Source organism: Strigops habroptila, chromosome 2, assembly GCF_004027225.2.
Source record: "Strigops habroptila isolate Jane chromosome 2, bStrHab1.2.pri, whole genome shotgun sequence".
NCBI lineage: Eukaryota > Metazoa > Chordata > Aves > Psittaciformes > Psittacidae > Strigops > Strigops habroptila.
Window position 1 is genome coordinate 10,721,300 of NC_044278.2, and position 16,631 is coordinate 10,737,930.

The 16,631-nt window shown below is 40.0% G+C and overlaps 1 protein-coding gene across 2 annotated transcripts in view; it reads left to right on the forward strand.

Moving 5' to 3' along the window:
- The window catches only part of MAN1A2 (mannosidase alpha class 1A member 2), a 141,947-nt gene that overhangs the window by 105,550 nt on the left and 19,766 nt on the right, over nt 1-16,631 (forward strand). For both annotated transcript variants that reach the window (XM_030471971.1, XM_030471972.1), the window contains exons 9-10: nt 3,392-3,507; nt 8,249-8,468. In XM_030471971.1, the coding sequence (XP_030327831.1) occupies nt 3,392-3,507; nt 8,249-8,468 (336 nt within the window). The remainder of the gene's footprint in view (nt 1-3,391; nt 3,508-8,248; nt 8,469-16,631) is intronic.

The window sequence follows — 16,631 nt, forward strand, 5'->3', positions numbered from 1 at the left end:
CATCAATAAATTAAAAACTCATTAAAATATTGCTATGAAATTGATTTCCCCCCTGCCCCAATTGCATGCTGTTTACTAAGAAGGAAAATGGCAATATTGAACAGGATATAAAGCTTTTGAAGTAACTGAGCAAAAATGGTGCAGTGAATGTTAAATATCATTGCCTTTCTATTAAGATTTTATTTGGCTCTTTCTGGCGAGGAGGAAGCCTACCAGTGACAGAGAGACAGCACAGATTTGCACAAAACATACTTTTTGTGTGACAAACCAGGGCTTTTTGGAATTACTTTTGGTGGCAATAGTTGAAGGTATTCTTTGCAACTGCAGCTACTGTGTATTCTAACTTAAAGTATGACTTCCCAAGGAATCCTTGGCTGGAATCCTTTTATGTTTGCCCAGTCATCTGGGCCTACATTTGAAAAAGTGGGGAACGAAGAATGTATCCTAATTTGTCTTGATTGGAAGGAATGAATGTTCTAAAAATGTATACGTGTCATTGAAGAGAATATGTGGCATCTGCCATATTTGATATGCCCTCATACTCTGTTCTCTTTGCTATATTTATCTTAATCTGGAAAGAATTTTACTTCAGGATTTTTCTGTGAAACACTTCTTCACAGCAAAAACCTTTAAATTACATAGAGATAATTAAATAATTCTTGTATATCAAATATATAATAAAAATGAAATCCATTTTTAAATTTGCAAAATACAACCTTTTAAATACAATGATTACCTTCACAGCTGTCTACTGAAGAGTACCCTGTGCCAAGATGCTATTGTAAACTCAGTTATTCAAATCACGAGGTGTTCCTTCTTAGTACTCTGGATTGACATACAAGGTTAGCACTGATTGAAAAACTTTTGTGAGCAAAACATTTTGAGTTGAGCTGAGTTAAATCTCTGAATCCATCTGAGCTGTAGTTCAATAAGCAGAAATGAGTGATAAGCACCATAGACCTTCTGATGATAAGTTTGGGTAGTGACCTTGTTTATAGGAGGGAATGATGTGTGATGACCCAGATCTACAGATTTCAGCAGCTATATATTTGCTGTGTCTTTAGCATGTCCACTGCAGGTGAGAGCAAGTTGTCAAAGTCCCGCAATCTGTCGCAAAAAAACTGCTTTAATTTTCAGTCATTTCTAGTTACAGTCCTTGCACAGAGTGCAGCAATTCTCCTTCAAAAACACCTTCTGATGCTAGCACAAGACCTGAAGGAGGTCTTGCCAGGGTGCAGTTAAATCAGCTGTATAAGATGGAAACCTTGCTGTGCTTAAACCTCAAGAGGGGAGTCTTGCAAAGCAGTAGTTGAGACCTGGAGTGAGGTATGCAACGTGTGAATAAAGAAGACACTGCTGGGAGTTGCAAGGCCCTCAAAAGCCCTTAGCCTTGCCATGTTAGCTTCTCACTTCCTGAGTAGGAGGAGGATTCTCTATCTGAGGTGCTCATGGAGCTCTGAACGCATGAAGAAGGTGCAAGAAAGGCTGTCTGGGGGATGGTTCTGAGTCCTTTGTGTGCTGATGCTTCTGGTTCCTGCATTCCCTGTACTTTTATCTAAGGTGAGAAGCAATGTGGAGGAAGAGAAGAGCTGCTGACATGAGAGACAGACAGTTCTCAACTGACTGCCTGAAGGAAGTAGACATGAAATGGGGCCTGTTTCTGGTAACCGACTTTGGAAACTCACCTGGAACGTGGATTTCTCTGATTAGGAAATAAAGCTTTTCCACTCATCTTTCTGCTCTTTCCTGCCCTGAACCCAGTTGGAGCTGCTACAAGATGAACCCTGCTTGAGGGTTCAGCAACCTTGTCCTGGCTGAGGACTGAGTGCATCTGTGAAAGAAACCTGGCAGAGGAGCAGTTCTGACTCCAGTGACATAGCTGAGCTGGGGAGGAGGCAGCAGCTTAACAGGAGTTGTTTTAAACTGTCCCTGAGCAGTGCTGGCACCAGTTGTACCTTTGAAGTCTTGGAGTGGTTTGTTTATTTTTCCCTTAGTTCTTGTGTCTACCTGTGAACGTAATTGTGCATTAAAGGAGCCATGTCTAGGAAGAAAGCGACTCATGACCCGAATGTCCTCTTACAGCTCAGAGCTAGAAAGCTTATGAAAACTCATTGCAGCTAAATCACTAAGTAGCTGGGTGTGAAAAGGCTGTTTAGAAGATACTAAGATAGAAAAGCATGAAGTCATTTGCTGCAAATTCACAACCTAAAACCAAATGGAAATGCTACAGGCTTTCTGCTTGGTTCTTCCTTTGTTTAGAAACCCATTGGTAAGTATCAGAGGAATCAAGAGGTTAGAAGCATCCAGCAGCTCTAACCTCCTATTCACATCTTCAGAGACAAGCAGGCATGCTGGGGCAGGGCAGTGCTGGGATGAAAAAGGCACAGAAGGAGAGCTCCAGACCTCTCTTGTACACCTTCATCTCAGAAAGGTAGTGAATAATACAACTTTTGGGAGGTACTTTGGAAAAGGAAGTATCATATCTTTTTTTCACACAATAAAAGGTAACTTGCATGAGTATAACAGCCATGTTTAGGGCAGAGAATTTCTGGTATTGTATTGTTTAAGAGTTGGTCTTAAACATATCCTTTCTCCTAACTTGAGCAGACTAAGACTGTTCTGGTGCAAGTGTTTTGCGGGCTGTAACACTGGGAGAGAAAAGATTATGTGCTGTTCTGGTTGGAGTCACTCTCATACTGTGAGTGTACTGCTTTTTGAATGAAGGGTGTACCAAGGGAGTGCTTACCATGGTTGGCACAGGAGCTCTGAGACTGAGTCACACCATCACTAGGCTTTTTGTGGGAATGCATGATAGTTCGCTCAGAGAGAAGTGTAGGTAGTCCTCACCTACACCTTTCTGTGTGAGAACTACCTACATGTGTGAGCTATTCTGTCAGACAGAATAGCAATGGCTGTGTGAAAGTAACTACCTTGTTGGAAATAAAAAGCTCCTGGGAAGATCGGATTTGGTGTAGTTCATGGCAGTTCATAGCCAGCCACATGACCTGTTTGCATCTTGGATACAGAGATCTTACAGGGCGGGGGTTTACATATACTTTTTTGCATATATAAAAGAAGATTTTAAACCCTAGCAGCAAAACAGTCAGGTTCTGTGGAATGAAGGAAAACCAGAGATTAAATTAATTTTTTATATGAGGGATAGCCTGTACAGAATGACAGTGAACATGTAAAGCAGCTTCCATACCTAGCAAGTAAGTTTGGAGGGGAAAGGGGATACGGTGCAGCTTTGTCCTGTTAAGTAGGCTTGAAATACTGGTAACTACAACAGTAGACCTTAACACCGTAAGTTTCTATTTTAACTAAATTTAAGGTGCTATTATATAACAAATTCAACTCTTTTTTTTTTTTTTGCCTTTTTTCCCTCCTACAGATCACACATCCGTGGGCGGGCTGGGAGACAGTTTTTATGAATATTTATTGAAAGCCTGGCTTATGTCAGACAAGATGGACACAGATGCAAGAAAAATGTACGACGATGCCATTGAGGTGATTATAATTCATGGAGTTTTCCAATACAGTTGAACTGCAAAACCGTCTTTAATACTTTAAAAAAAAAAACCCCAACCCCAAAAACCCCAACCAAAGCACCCCCAGGACTGGTTTTGATTATGTAAGTTTTAAGAAATCAAGTGGTGAATAATACTAGCTTTCGCTCTCAGTAGTTTAAGAAGTATTATTGTGGAACACATCTGATGCAGATTGTTGTGCTAAAAATAATCTGCTTGTCCAAAATTGTATAATGTAAATGCCCAACCTATAGTTTCTTAGAAAGAGATTGAACAACCCTAAGATGTCTGCAGAACAACCAAGTCACTTCTTTCCAGTGTTCAGAATCATTCTAGGGGTTGAAGTTATGAATTGTTTTATTCTTTGAATTATTTTATAAAACACGTAGAGGTTATATTCCATATTTATCTTGTAAAATGTAGTTCATACCTATTCCTTGCTCTGTGGTTCTTTTGTGATGTGGTCTTGCTCCCTCTCACAGGTGAAGTAGTACTTGCCCAAGCAGAGCAGCACTGCAGGATGGTTCAGTGGGATTTGAGGTGGGGGCCTTTTTGTGGTGGCTCTGGGCTTTATGCTGCCCAGCTCTTGCTTTCTTATCATTTCCCCATACACAGGTATCTTCTTTCATCAGGCTCGCTTGTGCCTATACATGCCAACGTGCCAGTGCTACAGTTAAGACATATGGAGAGTAACTAAGCTAGTTTTAATCAAGTTGGCTGTGGTACCAACAGCAGCAGGGACTGCGTAGTCTTGTCCAAGTGCAGATATGTGCTTGGTGCCGAACTTGTTCCATGCTCTGTGCATGCCATGTTTCTTTCAACACAAGCTCCTAAAGCAAAACACCTAAAAATTCACATTTTAAAAGATATATAGTGAAAGTTCTAGTCTAAAATTGCTTTGAAGCTGTAATATATCTTATTCCTGACCTGAATTTGATTAATTTGACTTTTAGCTACTTGACCTTTTTCCTCCCCTACGTTGTTTTCCAGGGTTATCTGCATTATGTAGCTGGCGACTAACCAAGGTGCAATACACATTCTCTCATAAAAGAGGTGCATTATTTTCTTGAGTCTCACAATATAAAACAGATTTTGAATTATTTCCTAAGCTTTTTTTTCTAAATACTTTTCACTGTCTTCAGCATGAAGACAAGAACGTAATGGTTCAACACCAAATTTCTTCTCCATATTCACCTCTTCATCCAGCCAAGAGCTGTATTTGCACTCTTAACCTTTGCCTCAGTGTCATCTTCTTTCCACTTGGTTTTGCTCTAAAGTTGGTTATAGTCTTTTTGATTTACTGCTTTCCTGCTACTGTGATTTACATTCATGATTCCTTGATGTGTGATTCCTATTAAAACACAATTGTTCAGGCAAAACCCACTTTGTCCCCTGTTCTGAATGATTTTACAGGACTGACTTTTCCTTTATCACTGTCTGTAGCTCCATCAATTTTTCTGTCATCTGCACATTTCTGTCAGCATTTGTTTCTTGCAGATTGTTGGTAGAAATGCTGCCTAGCATTGAATAGAAGTGTCTTTGCAGAATCTTTATGGGATGAGGATTTTTCACAGTTGTTGGTTTCACTTTGAACTGTTCTAGCACTCCAACTTTTAATCCACTTCATATGTGCTGCCTTGAATTCATTTAGGACTAGTATTTTGTACAATACCAAGGAAATTCCTGAAATTCCTACTATTCCTAATATCAGTATGCACTTGTCAAACAAACATTCATTTTATATGATTGTTCTATTAGCCTTTTAAAATACAGTTAAAGCATCAGCTCTTTCCCAGTCCTTTTGAACTTCCTTAGCTTTCCAGGATTTGTTAAAATCAACATTAGTAGTTCAAAACATCAGTTGAGTGCTTTTAATAGTCTAAAATACAGTTTATTGGGTCCCGTTGGTTTATAAATATATAGCAGTTTTTGATTAACATCCATTGTGATTATCTCATCCTCTTCACTGTAAGCCCAGTCTTGCAAACATTATGTATGGGCAGATCTCTCTGTCTCTGAATGGAGACACAGCAAAGCAATTTGGGACCAGGTAAAACACACTGTGGATAGAAGGGAGAAAGAACTGAACTGTTCCCGCTTCATGTGTGATGTGACCTGCAGTGCAAGTACCAGATGGTTTCATGTTTGGCTTTCTCTCAGCTAAACCTACCCATTGGAATATCTACGAACCATGTTTCACCTTTTCCAGTCAGTAGGAAGTTCCCCAGACTGCCACAGCTTCTCAGATATGATGGATAGTGGCTTAGCCAGATGTATCTGGACCTGCAGATACATCTCTTCAGGTCCCATATACTTGTGCACCTTCAGGTTCCTTAGATGATCTTGAACCTGATCTTCTCCTATAGCAAGCAGTTCACTCTCCCAGTCCCTGCGTTTGCCTTCTGCAACTTGGGTGGTGTGGCTGGAGCACTTGCTGGTGAAGGCTGAGGCAAAAACATCGTTGGGTACCTCAGCCTTCTCCACGTCCAGGGTAACCAGGTCTCCCATTTTCTTCTGGAGAGGACCCACATTTTCTCTCATGTTCCTTTTATCCCCATTGTACTTATAGAAGCTTTCCTTGTTGCCCTTGACATCCCTGGCCAGATTTAATTCTGTCAGGTCTTTAGCTTTCCTAACCTGATACCTGGCTGCCAACTTACTCATTGGAGTGGCTGGAATTCCTTTGTGCTGCTGTTCAGGTGCTCTCCTGCTGACCTGTGACCCTTCTCCAAGCTCTGGGCGTCTCTTACTGGCAATGGCATCGAACTGGTAGGAGCAGGATGGATTGAGGTTCCCCTGCCCCAGCAACTTTAGTTTAAAACCCCTTTCACCAGCTTGGCAAGCCTATGACTGAAGAAGATGCTCTTTCCTTTCTGGACAGATGGACCCTATCAGCGCTCAGCAGACCATATATCTCAAAGCAAGTCCCATGGTCTAAGTAGTTGAACTCCTGTCTGTGGCACCAGTCCTGTAACTGTCATTGAATGGCCAGATTTGACTGGCCCTTTCAAACCCCTTCCCAGTGACCAGGAGGATTGATAAGAAAGCTCCCTGTGCTCCAGAGTCCCCTACTGCTGCTCCCAAGGCTCTGTGAAAAGCCACGGTACCCAATGCGCGTGATCGTTAGACAACCACTGTGGCAGCTGGCAGAGATTGGCTGGGTTCTGCACTGTCAGTTATTTCTGTGTTCTTCTCGCAGCATCCTGTGCCTGGATGGAGGACTTCTATTTATCAGATATTGGTGGGTTCAGTACAGCTGCTTTAACAGTCCTGTATCACTGAAGTATACCTACTACAGTCACAGAAAGACCTTGAAGCTTTTCATTTGTCCGTGTTATTGAAAAAAAAACAGTCTCAGGTTTTTTATTTTGAGGGAAAAGCTATTTCACTGTCCACTTTTGAACCTGAATTACAGGTTGCAAGCTGATTAATCTATGTACTTACTGCTTGAATCTTTATTGTAGCAAACTGCATAGTTGGCACTGTGTAGATAGAAAGGAGACAAGGGTGTGCAGCAGACATGACCTCCGCATCCACAAGAACTGCTTCAATTACGTGCAGGATCCTCTGCCTGGATGTTCTCAGTATATCTAAGCTTTAGTGCAAATGGTTGTGGACATTTGGGGTGTAATTTGTTGTAGATACCAGAAAAGTAATGGAGAGGGGTAGTAATTCACTTCTGTAATAGATCTTGTGGATGGCAAGGAGAGTAGGAAATGGCTTTTTAAAGGCACTTTAATCCATCAACTCCAATTAGCCTTGGAGTACTCTTACCAGTCACTGGTCATGTGCTTTGAAGGAAGTTGTAAACCCATCAGATGGTTATGTGTGGAAGTACTAAGGAGATTTCTGGAAAGAAGATGGGAATCATGTCTCCATGGTAAAAACATAATTGTCTTTACTATTGTAGGACTCAACTGTAGCAAGATTCAAGGTAAAAGAAGAACTATCTAATGCTGAAGGTAGTATTGCAGTAGATTGGTGGGGATTGTGAACCTCTCTGAAAGAGGCTTAAGTAAATGTGTTGTTTCACATAGCTTGCAAACTTCGGAATGTTAGGTCAGCTATTCTCCTTCCTACTACCAGAAGAATACCATTTACAAGCCACAAGCAACAATATAGGTACAAGTGCACAAAGAAGGCAGCAGTTGCCTTATCTATAAAATAATAATGGTTTTTTTTGAACAGCTACTCTAACCCTCACCCATCCTTTGACCACATGTAATCAGAAAGCTGCCACGAAGAAGCAGCTAGAAGGTGGCTGGAGCATTCCTGTCACTTCCTGTTAAAGACTGACTGAAAGTACGGGTGCCTGCCTGTACATCTATTGCTGACCAAAACATTCCAACGTGGATGTATCTTATGGGTACACACAGACTGTACAGCAGAACAAATAGGTACCTCTCAGAGTTAACAGGTAGACCAACACAGTTTGAGCCACAAAATACATGCTGAATTCTCAGCTAAAAGTGCAATTTTATCTATGTTGTTGGTTTTCTGTGTTTGGTCTCATTAACATCATTTAGCAGTTAGGGCATTTCTTGTGTGCACTGAAATTGTATTCTTATAGCTGTTTGCTCCTGAAGTGCTAAGAAGTGAATTGGAAAGAAGAAATTTTTGTTGTTGTTTTAAAAACAGTACTTTTTTCTTTGAAGGAGAGTTTAGTTATGTAAAACTTGCATGTGAAACAGTATTTGAAAGTTCTCTTAATCTTCTTGTAGGCCATAGAAAAACATCTCATCAGAAAGTCCAATGGAGGACTGACCTTCATTGGGGAGTGGAAGAACGGGCACCTTGAAAGAAAGATGGGCCACTTGACCTGTTTTGCAGGGGGAATGTTTGCCCTTGGAGCAGATGGTTCCAGAGATGATAAAGCTGGACATTATTTGCAGCTTGGAGCTGAAATTGCACATACATGTCATGAGTCATATGACAGGACAAGTAAGATCTATTCCTAATCTAGTTATTTCACTAGTTGAAATACACAAATTGTTGTAATTATTTTTTAAGATGTGTTATGGACCTATGCCTAATGTAACATGCAGTGGTTTCTATACCAGTATAAATTTTGAACTTCCATGTATTTAATTCTGATCTACCTCATGGTGAGTAAATGTAAAAACAGATTTTATGTGGTTCCTTCCTGCATATTTATCCCTATTTTTGGATCAGTCAGCTAAGATAGGTTATGTGAGTGCAGGGAGGAAGGACTGTGTGTGGACTCTTGTCCTCCCAGATATATAGGGCAGTTTTTCATTTCATATATACTGTTCTTACTGTTATGTAGAGTTAAAAATTTGTAAATACAGCTTTTACTGGTTTTAGTAATAGTACATTCTGGGTAAGTACAATTAAACTAGAGGGGATGATGACTATTATGCAACCTGTGAGACAGCCAAAGACCTGACTAGTGAGGAGGCAATATCAGACTTCACTGTTGGGCTGGAAGGTTCCCAAGTTCAATGATTTGGAACAGGTTTATTTTACATTTTTAGTAGTGACCTCTGCATGAAGTTGAAGCGTGCTGATTGGAATTACAGTGGCCATAAGATCACAAGACACAATTAAAACAGAAGAGTCTCAGAATAATAAACAGGAAGATCTTGAGGGCTGGACTGTCAGAAGTAAGTTCACTAGAAAAGAGGCAGGAGCTCTTTCTCTAAACTGGGAGTTTAGAGAAACCTGCCCAGTGCAGTCCTCGTCTGTATCAGGTGAGGAATTTTCAACAGAGATTAGGGAATATTAACACTGCCTTAGGAGACATGTATCATTTGACGTCCAGAATGCGCTGTACGAATCTGGACTTCAAGCAGAGCAAATGCAAACAAGAACCAACAGAATTATTAGAGCAACAGAGCTTTTGTTTTACAGTCAAAAAATAAGACAGCTTGGCCTGCTCAGACTAGAAAAATAATGCCAAAGAAGGCAATAAACCTGTTGTCATCTCAAGGGGTAAAGAGTGAAAAGAAACAGGGTTATTTTAATATATAAACTACACAGTTGTACCAAGAGCAAGATTTGTAAGCTCGCCATGAATAAATATAGGTTGGAAATTGGAAATAGCTTTGCATAGGCATCAGAGAAGTGAGCTTCCAGAATAACTTCCTAGTAGAAGTAACGATAACTAAAGCTCAGTTTTAAGATGAGAATTCATGTGTTTATTCACAGGATTATGTAATATCACGTAATATCATCTATAATTGCCTGTCATTTTAAAGAATTCAATCCCATAAGTGATGCTTTTACCTGGGTAGCAACAGCATTAAAGAAAAAAAGGAAGGAAAAAATAGGAGAATGGTTAAGGGAAAAGGTAGGACACAGTAACTCTTGTTGCATTCTGAAAAGCTGCATTTAAATGCTTCATTTGACACTTAAAAGTAAGCACTGCTAAATTTACAGTTGTTTGTGCCCTCCTAATTTTATTCCTTCAGATGTTTCTTCTGTACCCTATTTAAGTCAAAAGACGGCAAGGGGTAAAAGTTAGGGTTACATATTTAATGACTGAATAAGAACATACACACGCAGGAAGCAGTCTGGAAGCTGTACAGACACTATACATTTGCAGTGCCCTAGTTTTCTTTTGTTCAATCCTGCAATGTCAGGAATGTGGATTTTTTTTTTTCCCCCTGGACTGATTTTTCAAAGCAAATAAAGAACCGTTACGTGCAAAATATCAACTTCATTATGCTTTAACAGCAGGATTTGAGACAGAATTGTACACTTCAATGCAGAGCTATCTGGCTGCAGAAAAACACTCTCTTTCAGAGGGTAGATAGTCATCCTGGTTCAACTGATACCTTTATGTTTCAGCCAGCAAAGGGGAGAGTCTAATCTCTTTGTCCTATAGACTTGGGAGAACTCTTTCCCCATTTGCTGTCCCCTGAGGAGACAGCAAGGTGCTGAGGTTGAGTGCTGAGGCTAGAGAGCTCTTTTCTTCAGATGAACCAACCAGGGCTGTCCTTTCATGTGTCTTCCCAGGGTTGCTCATAATAAACTGCAGTAGATGCCTGATTTTATAATATTTTAGTATAAAAATACTACTTTATGAAGCAACTTGGATTTCAAGAAGGATGGAGCATGAGGCAAAAACATGCTGCTTCAAGGTCCAGTCTCAGCAAAATTGAAACACAATTTCACAGAATAAAACACTTCTGGGAAAGAAGGGCATTCTATTGCCAACTGCCAAAAAAAAAAAAACCAAATATATTGATACTTCAGAAAGCTTAAGGCAAACTAAATTCTGTATTTGCTACTGGCTTTTACAATAATGTTTTCATCTAAATCATGGAATACCATCTCCTGAAATTCTGGTTTGAAATCATGCTTTCCATGTCTTGCATAAATAAATAAGCTTAATGACATGACAGATGATTTAGGGTCCAGGACTTCTGGCTTTTCAGATAAATTCCATTGGAGTAACTTTGATCTGGACAGATTTTCCCAGTGTGATAAGAGTAAACTGTTCTTGTCTTGCCGTGACAGTCCACATGCCTATTTAGCATTGAGGTAATCTTCTGCCATGACATTTGTGGCATGAATTAGGATTTTTTAAGGCAATAATAGCATTCTCTCAAGTCACTTTCCCTCCCATATATTACCCTAAGTCTTCAGACAAACTCTATCACCCTCTATAAGGCAGAGCATTTGTGGTGAATTCAGCCTTCTTTAACAAAACAAGACGTATTTTGTCAAACTAATGTAGCCCTTTCACTTGTTTCTGTCTGTTTGCCTGTCTTCATTTCTTATGCCTTTGGGACTGAAGTTATCGTCGCACTTGATGTGAAAAGTCACTTGGTGAATTTTGATTGCCCAGACTCTTATAGTTTCTAAGACCAGCTTCTGGTACCTTGGATACATTTGCTTCTGTTGATGGCTTCTGAGACCCTTGAGGTCCTAGACAGGCCATTATGAATCCTTCTCCACTTTCTGGTCTACCCATTGAAGTCAGGCATTCTATTGCCATCCAGTTGGTGCTCTCAGCTGTAGATCTTCTTATTTAGGAGCCATTGTCCTAGCAGGCAGTCATACCCTCTTCTCCCAGCTGACAGGTGGAGGAGCAGATTGTATTGCAGGAACCCCTGGGTTACAGTGCTTTCAGACATATTCAAACCCATTCCCTAACTCAGATACTTCTTTCAGGTTCCCTACATGCATGATAAAAACATGTGTGTTTTGCCATCAATTGGGGAAGATTGAGGATCACCCTGCAGATACAAAAGCATCCTGCTTTTACACCTCTTTACTGGTGCCTGTCCTTCCTTTTCATTTTGTCAACACCAATCACTTTGCCATGTAACCAGCAGAAGTTGCCACTTGGCTACAGATCTGCACGGTAATGTTGTAGACTGACTTATTTGCCTTAGCATCATTGGAATGAGAGCTTTCCACTGACATTTTGGGTATTCCTCAGTCCTCTGGAATGTGTATCAGTGATCCATTGCAGGTTTTTTTGGATGCTCACAGTGCGTCACTGGGGCTTGCTGAAGATTTTAGGACATTTCTTAACTTGACTGAAAGTGTGGCAGAAGTTAAAGTACACCATGACTTTTTGGACAGATTGTTGCAGGTGTGACACCATGCCACCACATCTCCTAGCATGGAAATAAGACCAACCTCAGATCTACGAAGCTACCTTAGAGAGGCCACAGCCTATTGCACCTACATGTCTTGCTAGGTCAAGCCAAGATACTCAATCTCAGCACACACAACTCAAGTTTCTTCCTCATTACCTAACGCTATTATTGTTGGTAGTTGCTGCTGCTTTAGTCAGGATATGATTCTATGATTAATCAATACTAAGATGAATAGTTTTTTTCATAGAGTCAGATTTGGAGGAAGGATGAGACCCCATTTTGGAGTTAGGAGGACTTAGATATTCATAGACAAGCTCAGTTCAAGATGGTGGTGGAGGAGATCATCCCAGCTCTACAGAGAGGAGAAGGACTTCTGTCTCTTGAATTCAAGGATACGTTATTCTACACCTCAGTCAAAACAGATAACAGGAGGTACGTCTTTGGTAGAAACAGACCCATTCCAGTTCAAAAGCCAATTGCTTGACTTTTATACAGATCTGAGGTTTTTCATAAAGTACCTCGCCATCATAGTAACCCAACTTGGGTGAAAGTATCTGCTTTTGTAACCCGAGTAACTAAAAGCAGGTTAATGGTTCCCTTCAGGTTAGCTTGGGGCTTTTTAGCTTTGGACAGTTAATCTGAGTCAACATCCTGCTGTTTTTTGGGAGCAAGTCTTCCAGATGTAGCTCCTGAGAAAGTTTTGCTATTCTACACATACTATTTTCTCCCATCAGGCCCAAGACTTACTGTCCAAATGTAAAGTGGTCTGTCCATATGTGGCAGCCTTCTCCTGTATGGCTTCTTACAAGTTTTGCCTTAATTCTTCTAGCTGTTGCTACATCCTTTGTTTTTCTTTTCCCATCAGATTGCATTCTGTCAGCAATCAAGTTACCATTTCAGCTCTCATGATGCTGTCTTCTCCACAGTGCTGATAAGTACAGAGAAGTTGGAAAGTCCTTGCGACCATTCCTGGTGTGTTTCCATGGGCTTTATGTCCCAGTGACAACTGGTATCACTGCCATGTAATCTATGAGAGGTTTATGCAGGGACGCAGTCTGTCTGATAATCTGATTGAGCTCTTGGTGTTCTCCAGGACTATTTGAGAACAAACCTCAGACTCCTGAGTGGGAGGCTGGAGAAGTGACTAGGCATATCCTGAGAAGCTCAAGCCCTTGCCACGGCTCTGTGAAAATCGCTGTAGATTCTACTTAAGCTGAGGATCAGTCTATAGCACTCCCTGTGGGATGTATTTCTCACTCACCAGCTGGAGGAAGCTGGTGGTCTTTGGAAAGTGAAGGCAGAGGGTAGAGGCATGATTCTGATCTGCGTCTGAGCAAGGCATTTGTGTTTCCATTGAACTTGTCAGCATGAGACCCTCAATTCCTTTATCTCTTCAGGAAATTGTGAACGCATGTGGCATCCCTTGGAAACCCCAAGGATTTGAAAAGGCTTATTGACAGTCCAAGTCAGAAAGCAACTGTAACCAGAATAGTTTTGTGATGTGTAATCTACACATGCCTTTGCTGCCTTCCTACTCTGCTTTCTTCTGTACTGTAACCTACTGATAGATTATTGTTGCAGTCATCTTAAATCTCCCATCCTATGACAGGAGATTTCAAGATTTTTCTCTATTCAAGTGTGCTCTCGATCTGGAGAGAACATTGAGAGAACCAGAGGTAGAAGGCATGCTCTGATCTGTATGCCCATGTACTGGCACACCATAAGAAATCATAATGTAGTCATCAGTGGGCACTGGTAAGGCTAAAAAAATACAGTTTCATATGCTTATGGTGCCAGGTTTCTCAACCCAGACTGCGCATCTTGAGGTATTCCAGTTACTGGGGATTAGTTTTTTGCTTTCCATGCAGCACCGAGAAACATGACAAAGGCATAAAATAACTGGTAATGCAAAATCCATGAAGGGTGGAAAAAAAAGATGTCCAATGAAACTGAAAGAATAGAAAGACCACTAACAAATCCATGTGAATAATGAGCTTTCTTAGGTATTGTAAAGCTTAGATTAATAAGCAAAATCATCTATATAGATGGCAGCATGTGTTGATCTATAGCACACAGTGGTTTTAGCAAAAGATATCATCCCTTACACATGAGAATTTTCCCAGCCATCAGCTGACAGTCAGTCAATCCTTTACATACTACAGACACATTATTTTAGGATGAAGTTTTTTGCATGTCTTTAAAATTTCTTGAAGAACTGTCCTCAAATCTGGGTACAGCTTTAGCTGGTTCATACATGTGACAATTCCAATGCAGAATAAGCCGGATGACTAAGATTTCAGATGAGACATGGTAAGGGTATGAGTAAATGCTGTCTCTGTCCTGAGATTTTCAGTAAGCAGCTAAACAGACAAAGACGGAAGAAAGAAGATAATTGAGAAGTATAAAATAACAATGTATGTTGATGGAATGGTTCGAAAGTCTCAAAAAAAAAAAAAAAGGATCTTGGAGTTTCTCTTCCTCAAATTTTATATTAATTAGACCCTAGAAACTATTATTATAATATTATGTAATTATTATTATTACTTTCAGGAAATTTATTGCTAGATTGACTCTAGTCTTAAAGGAACATACAAAAAAATTACACTGTTTTCAACATTATTTCTACAATGAGATATATAGATATTTATCTAGAAGTCTAAGCACTTGCCCTTATTTTTAGCAGTGCTAAATACAGCTCTTACTGAAATAGGTGTTACATCAGTTAAAATCTCTTTTAAAATGGTACTAATTAGCTTTGCAGTTTTGCACTATGATGTGAGATGTTCTCATCTGCTCTCCCTTCCCAGCCTATCAGCCCCAATAATGCTAAAATACCTGGGTTAAAGTGTGACCACTGTAGCATTGTACAATGGCCTTAGATAGTTGTTTGCTTAGACGAATACTCCCCTGAAAGGTACTATGTTCATAATAGCTTCTTTACTTTAGTCAGCTGTTAGTAGAAGTGCTGTGATTAATTTTTCATCCTTGGTTTCAGGTAACACTTCGGTGAGATTGTCACAATATATAGTGGTCACGCATCCTTGGGTGGTAGAATTTCTTGTAGTGCCCAATAACGTTAGAAGTGGATCTGAGTAAATAAGTAAAGATCTAATGCACCAGCAGGCTACAAAGCAAGTGAAGGTGTCACAGTTCCTGTAGGTTGTGCATCATGAGAATTGCCTGAAATCCTGCTTCTTTGGTGGATAAGAGTAATATAGCTGCCATGGTTTGCCATATTTCCAAAAGTCTTTTTCACAAGGCCATTTAGGGATATTAAGCAGCTACTGCATAAACAGCAAGTACCTGCATGGAGGAAAAAAATTGGTTGTAGTATAACAAATAGGGTAGAGGTAAATAGTCAGGTCTTGCAATGGACAAATGGTGGTTAACCAGTGGTACTCTGATATATCTGATATATATTTATACACATGTGTGTATAGATGTCTATATATGTATAGTATATTTACATTTTATATTTTATAATACATGCATATATGTATATGTAAATAAAAATATATGCATGTATACACAACATGGACTTATCCACAGCCACAGATGCTTCAAGATATACCTTCACCAGTGTGGATTTATCCTTGAGCCACAGTCCCTTCAGAGGTGTAACTACTGCAGCTCAGACATAACTATGGCCACAGATGCTTCGAGGTGTACCTGCTTTGGTGTGGACTGATTCATGGCCATATGTTGTGGTTTAAGCTTAGGGATATGGTTTAGTGGTGGCCTTGGCAGTGCTGGGGAACAGTTGGACTTGATGATCTTAAAGGTCTTTACCAACCTGGTTGATTTTATGATTCTACGTACACATATATAAATGATCGGGAAAAGGGCAGGAACAGTAAGACGAGGATACTGATAATAACTCAAAAACCTATTAAGGATAGCAAGGATGAAAGAAAGCAGAAAAATTACACAGAGATTTTAGGAGGTTGAGTAATTGTGCGATAAATTACTAAATTAAATCCTGTGCAGTTAAATGTAGAGTGAGGCACCTGCAAAAAAAATGCTTCCTAACCTCACATATAAAACGATGAGCTCTGAACTGACCAAGCAACTCAGGAAATTGCTCTTGAGATTATGAAAATGCCACCTTAGTAGCAGTCAGGAAAAACAAAGTGGGAAAGAGCAAAACAGAAAATGTCATTATGTCACTATATTAATCTTGCCCACACTTTTAGTGCTGTATTCAGGCTGATCCTCTCATTTCACAAAGGATATAGTAACATTGGAAGAGTTGCAGAGAGAAAAGCTAGAAGGAAAACTAAAGATACAGAACAGTTTCCATTCAAGGAACAATTGAATAGTATTCTTCAGTGTGGAAAAGGCACATTTTAGGTAGGATACAATAGATTTGCAAAATCACCAGGGACAGGAGAGAGTGGATGGGAATCAGTTGTTCTCTCTCTTCTCCAAGACAAGACCTACAGATTATTGCATAAATCTATCAGGGACTAAGCTGAAAGTGGAAAAGAAAAAAAAAGTGGTTCTACACCAAAGAGAGATTAGAAATGTGGGA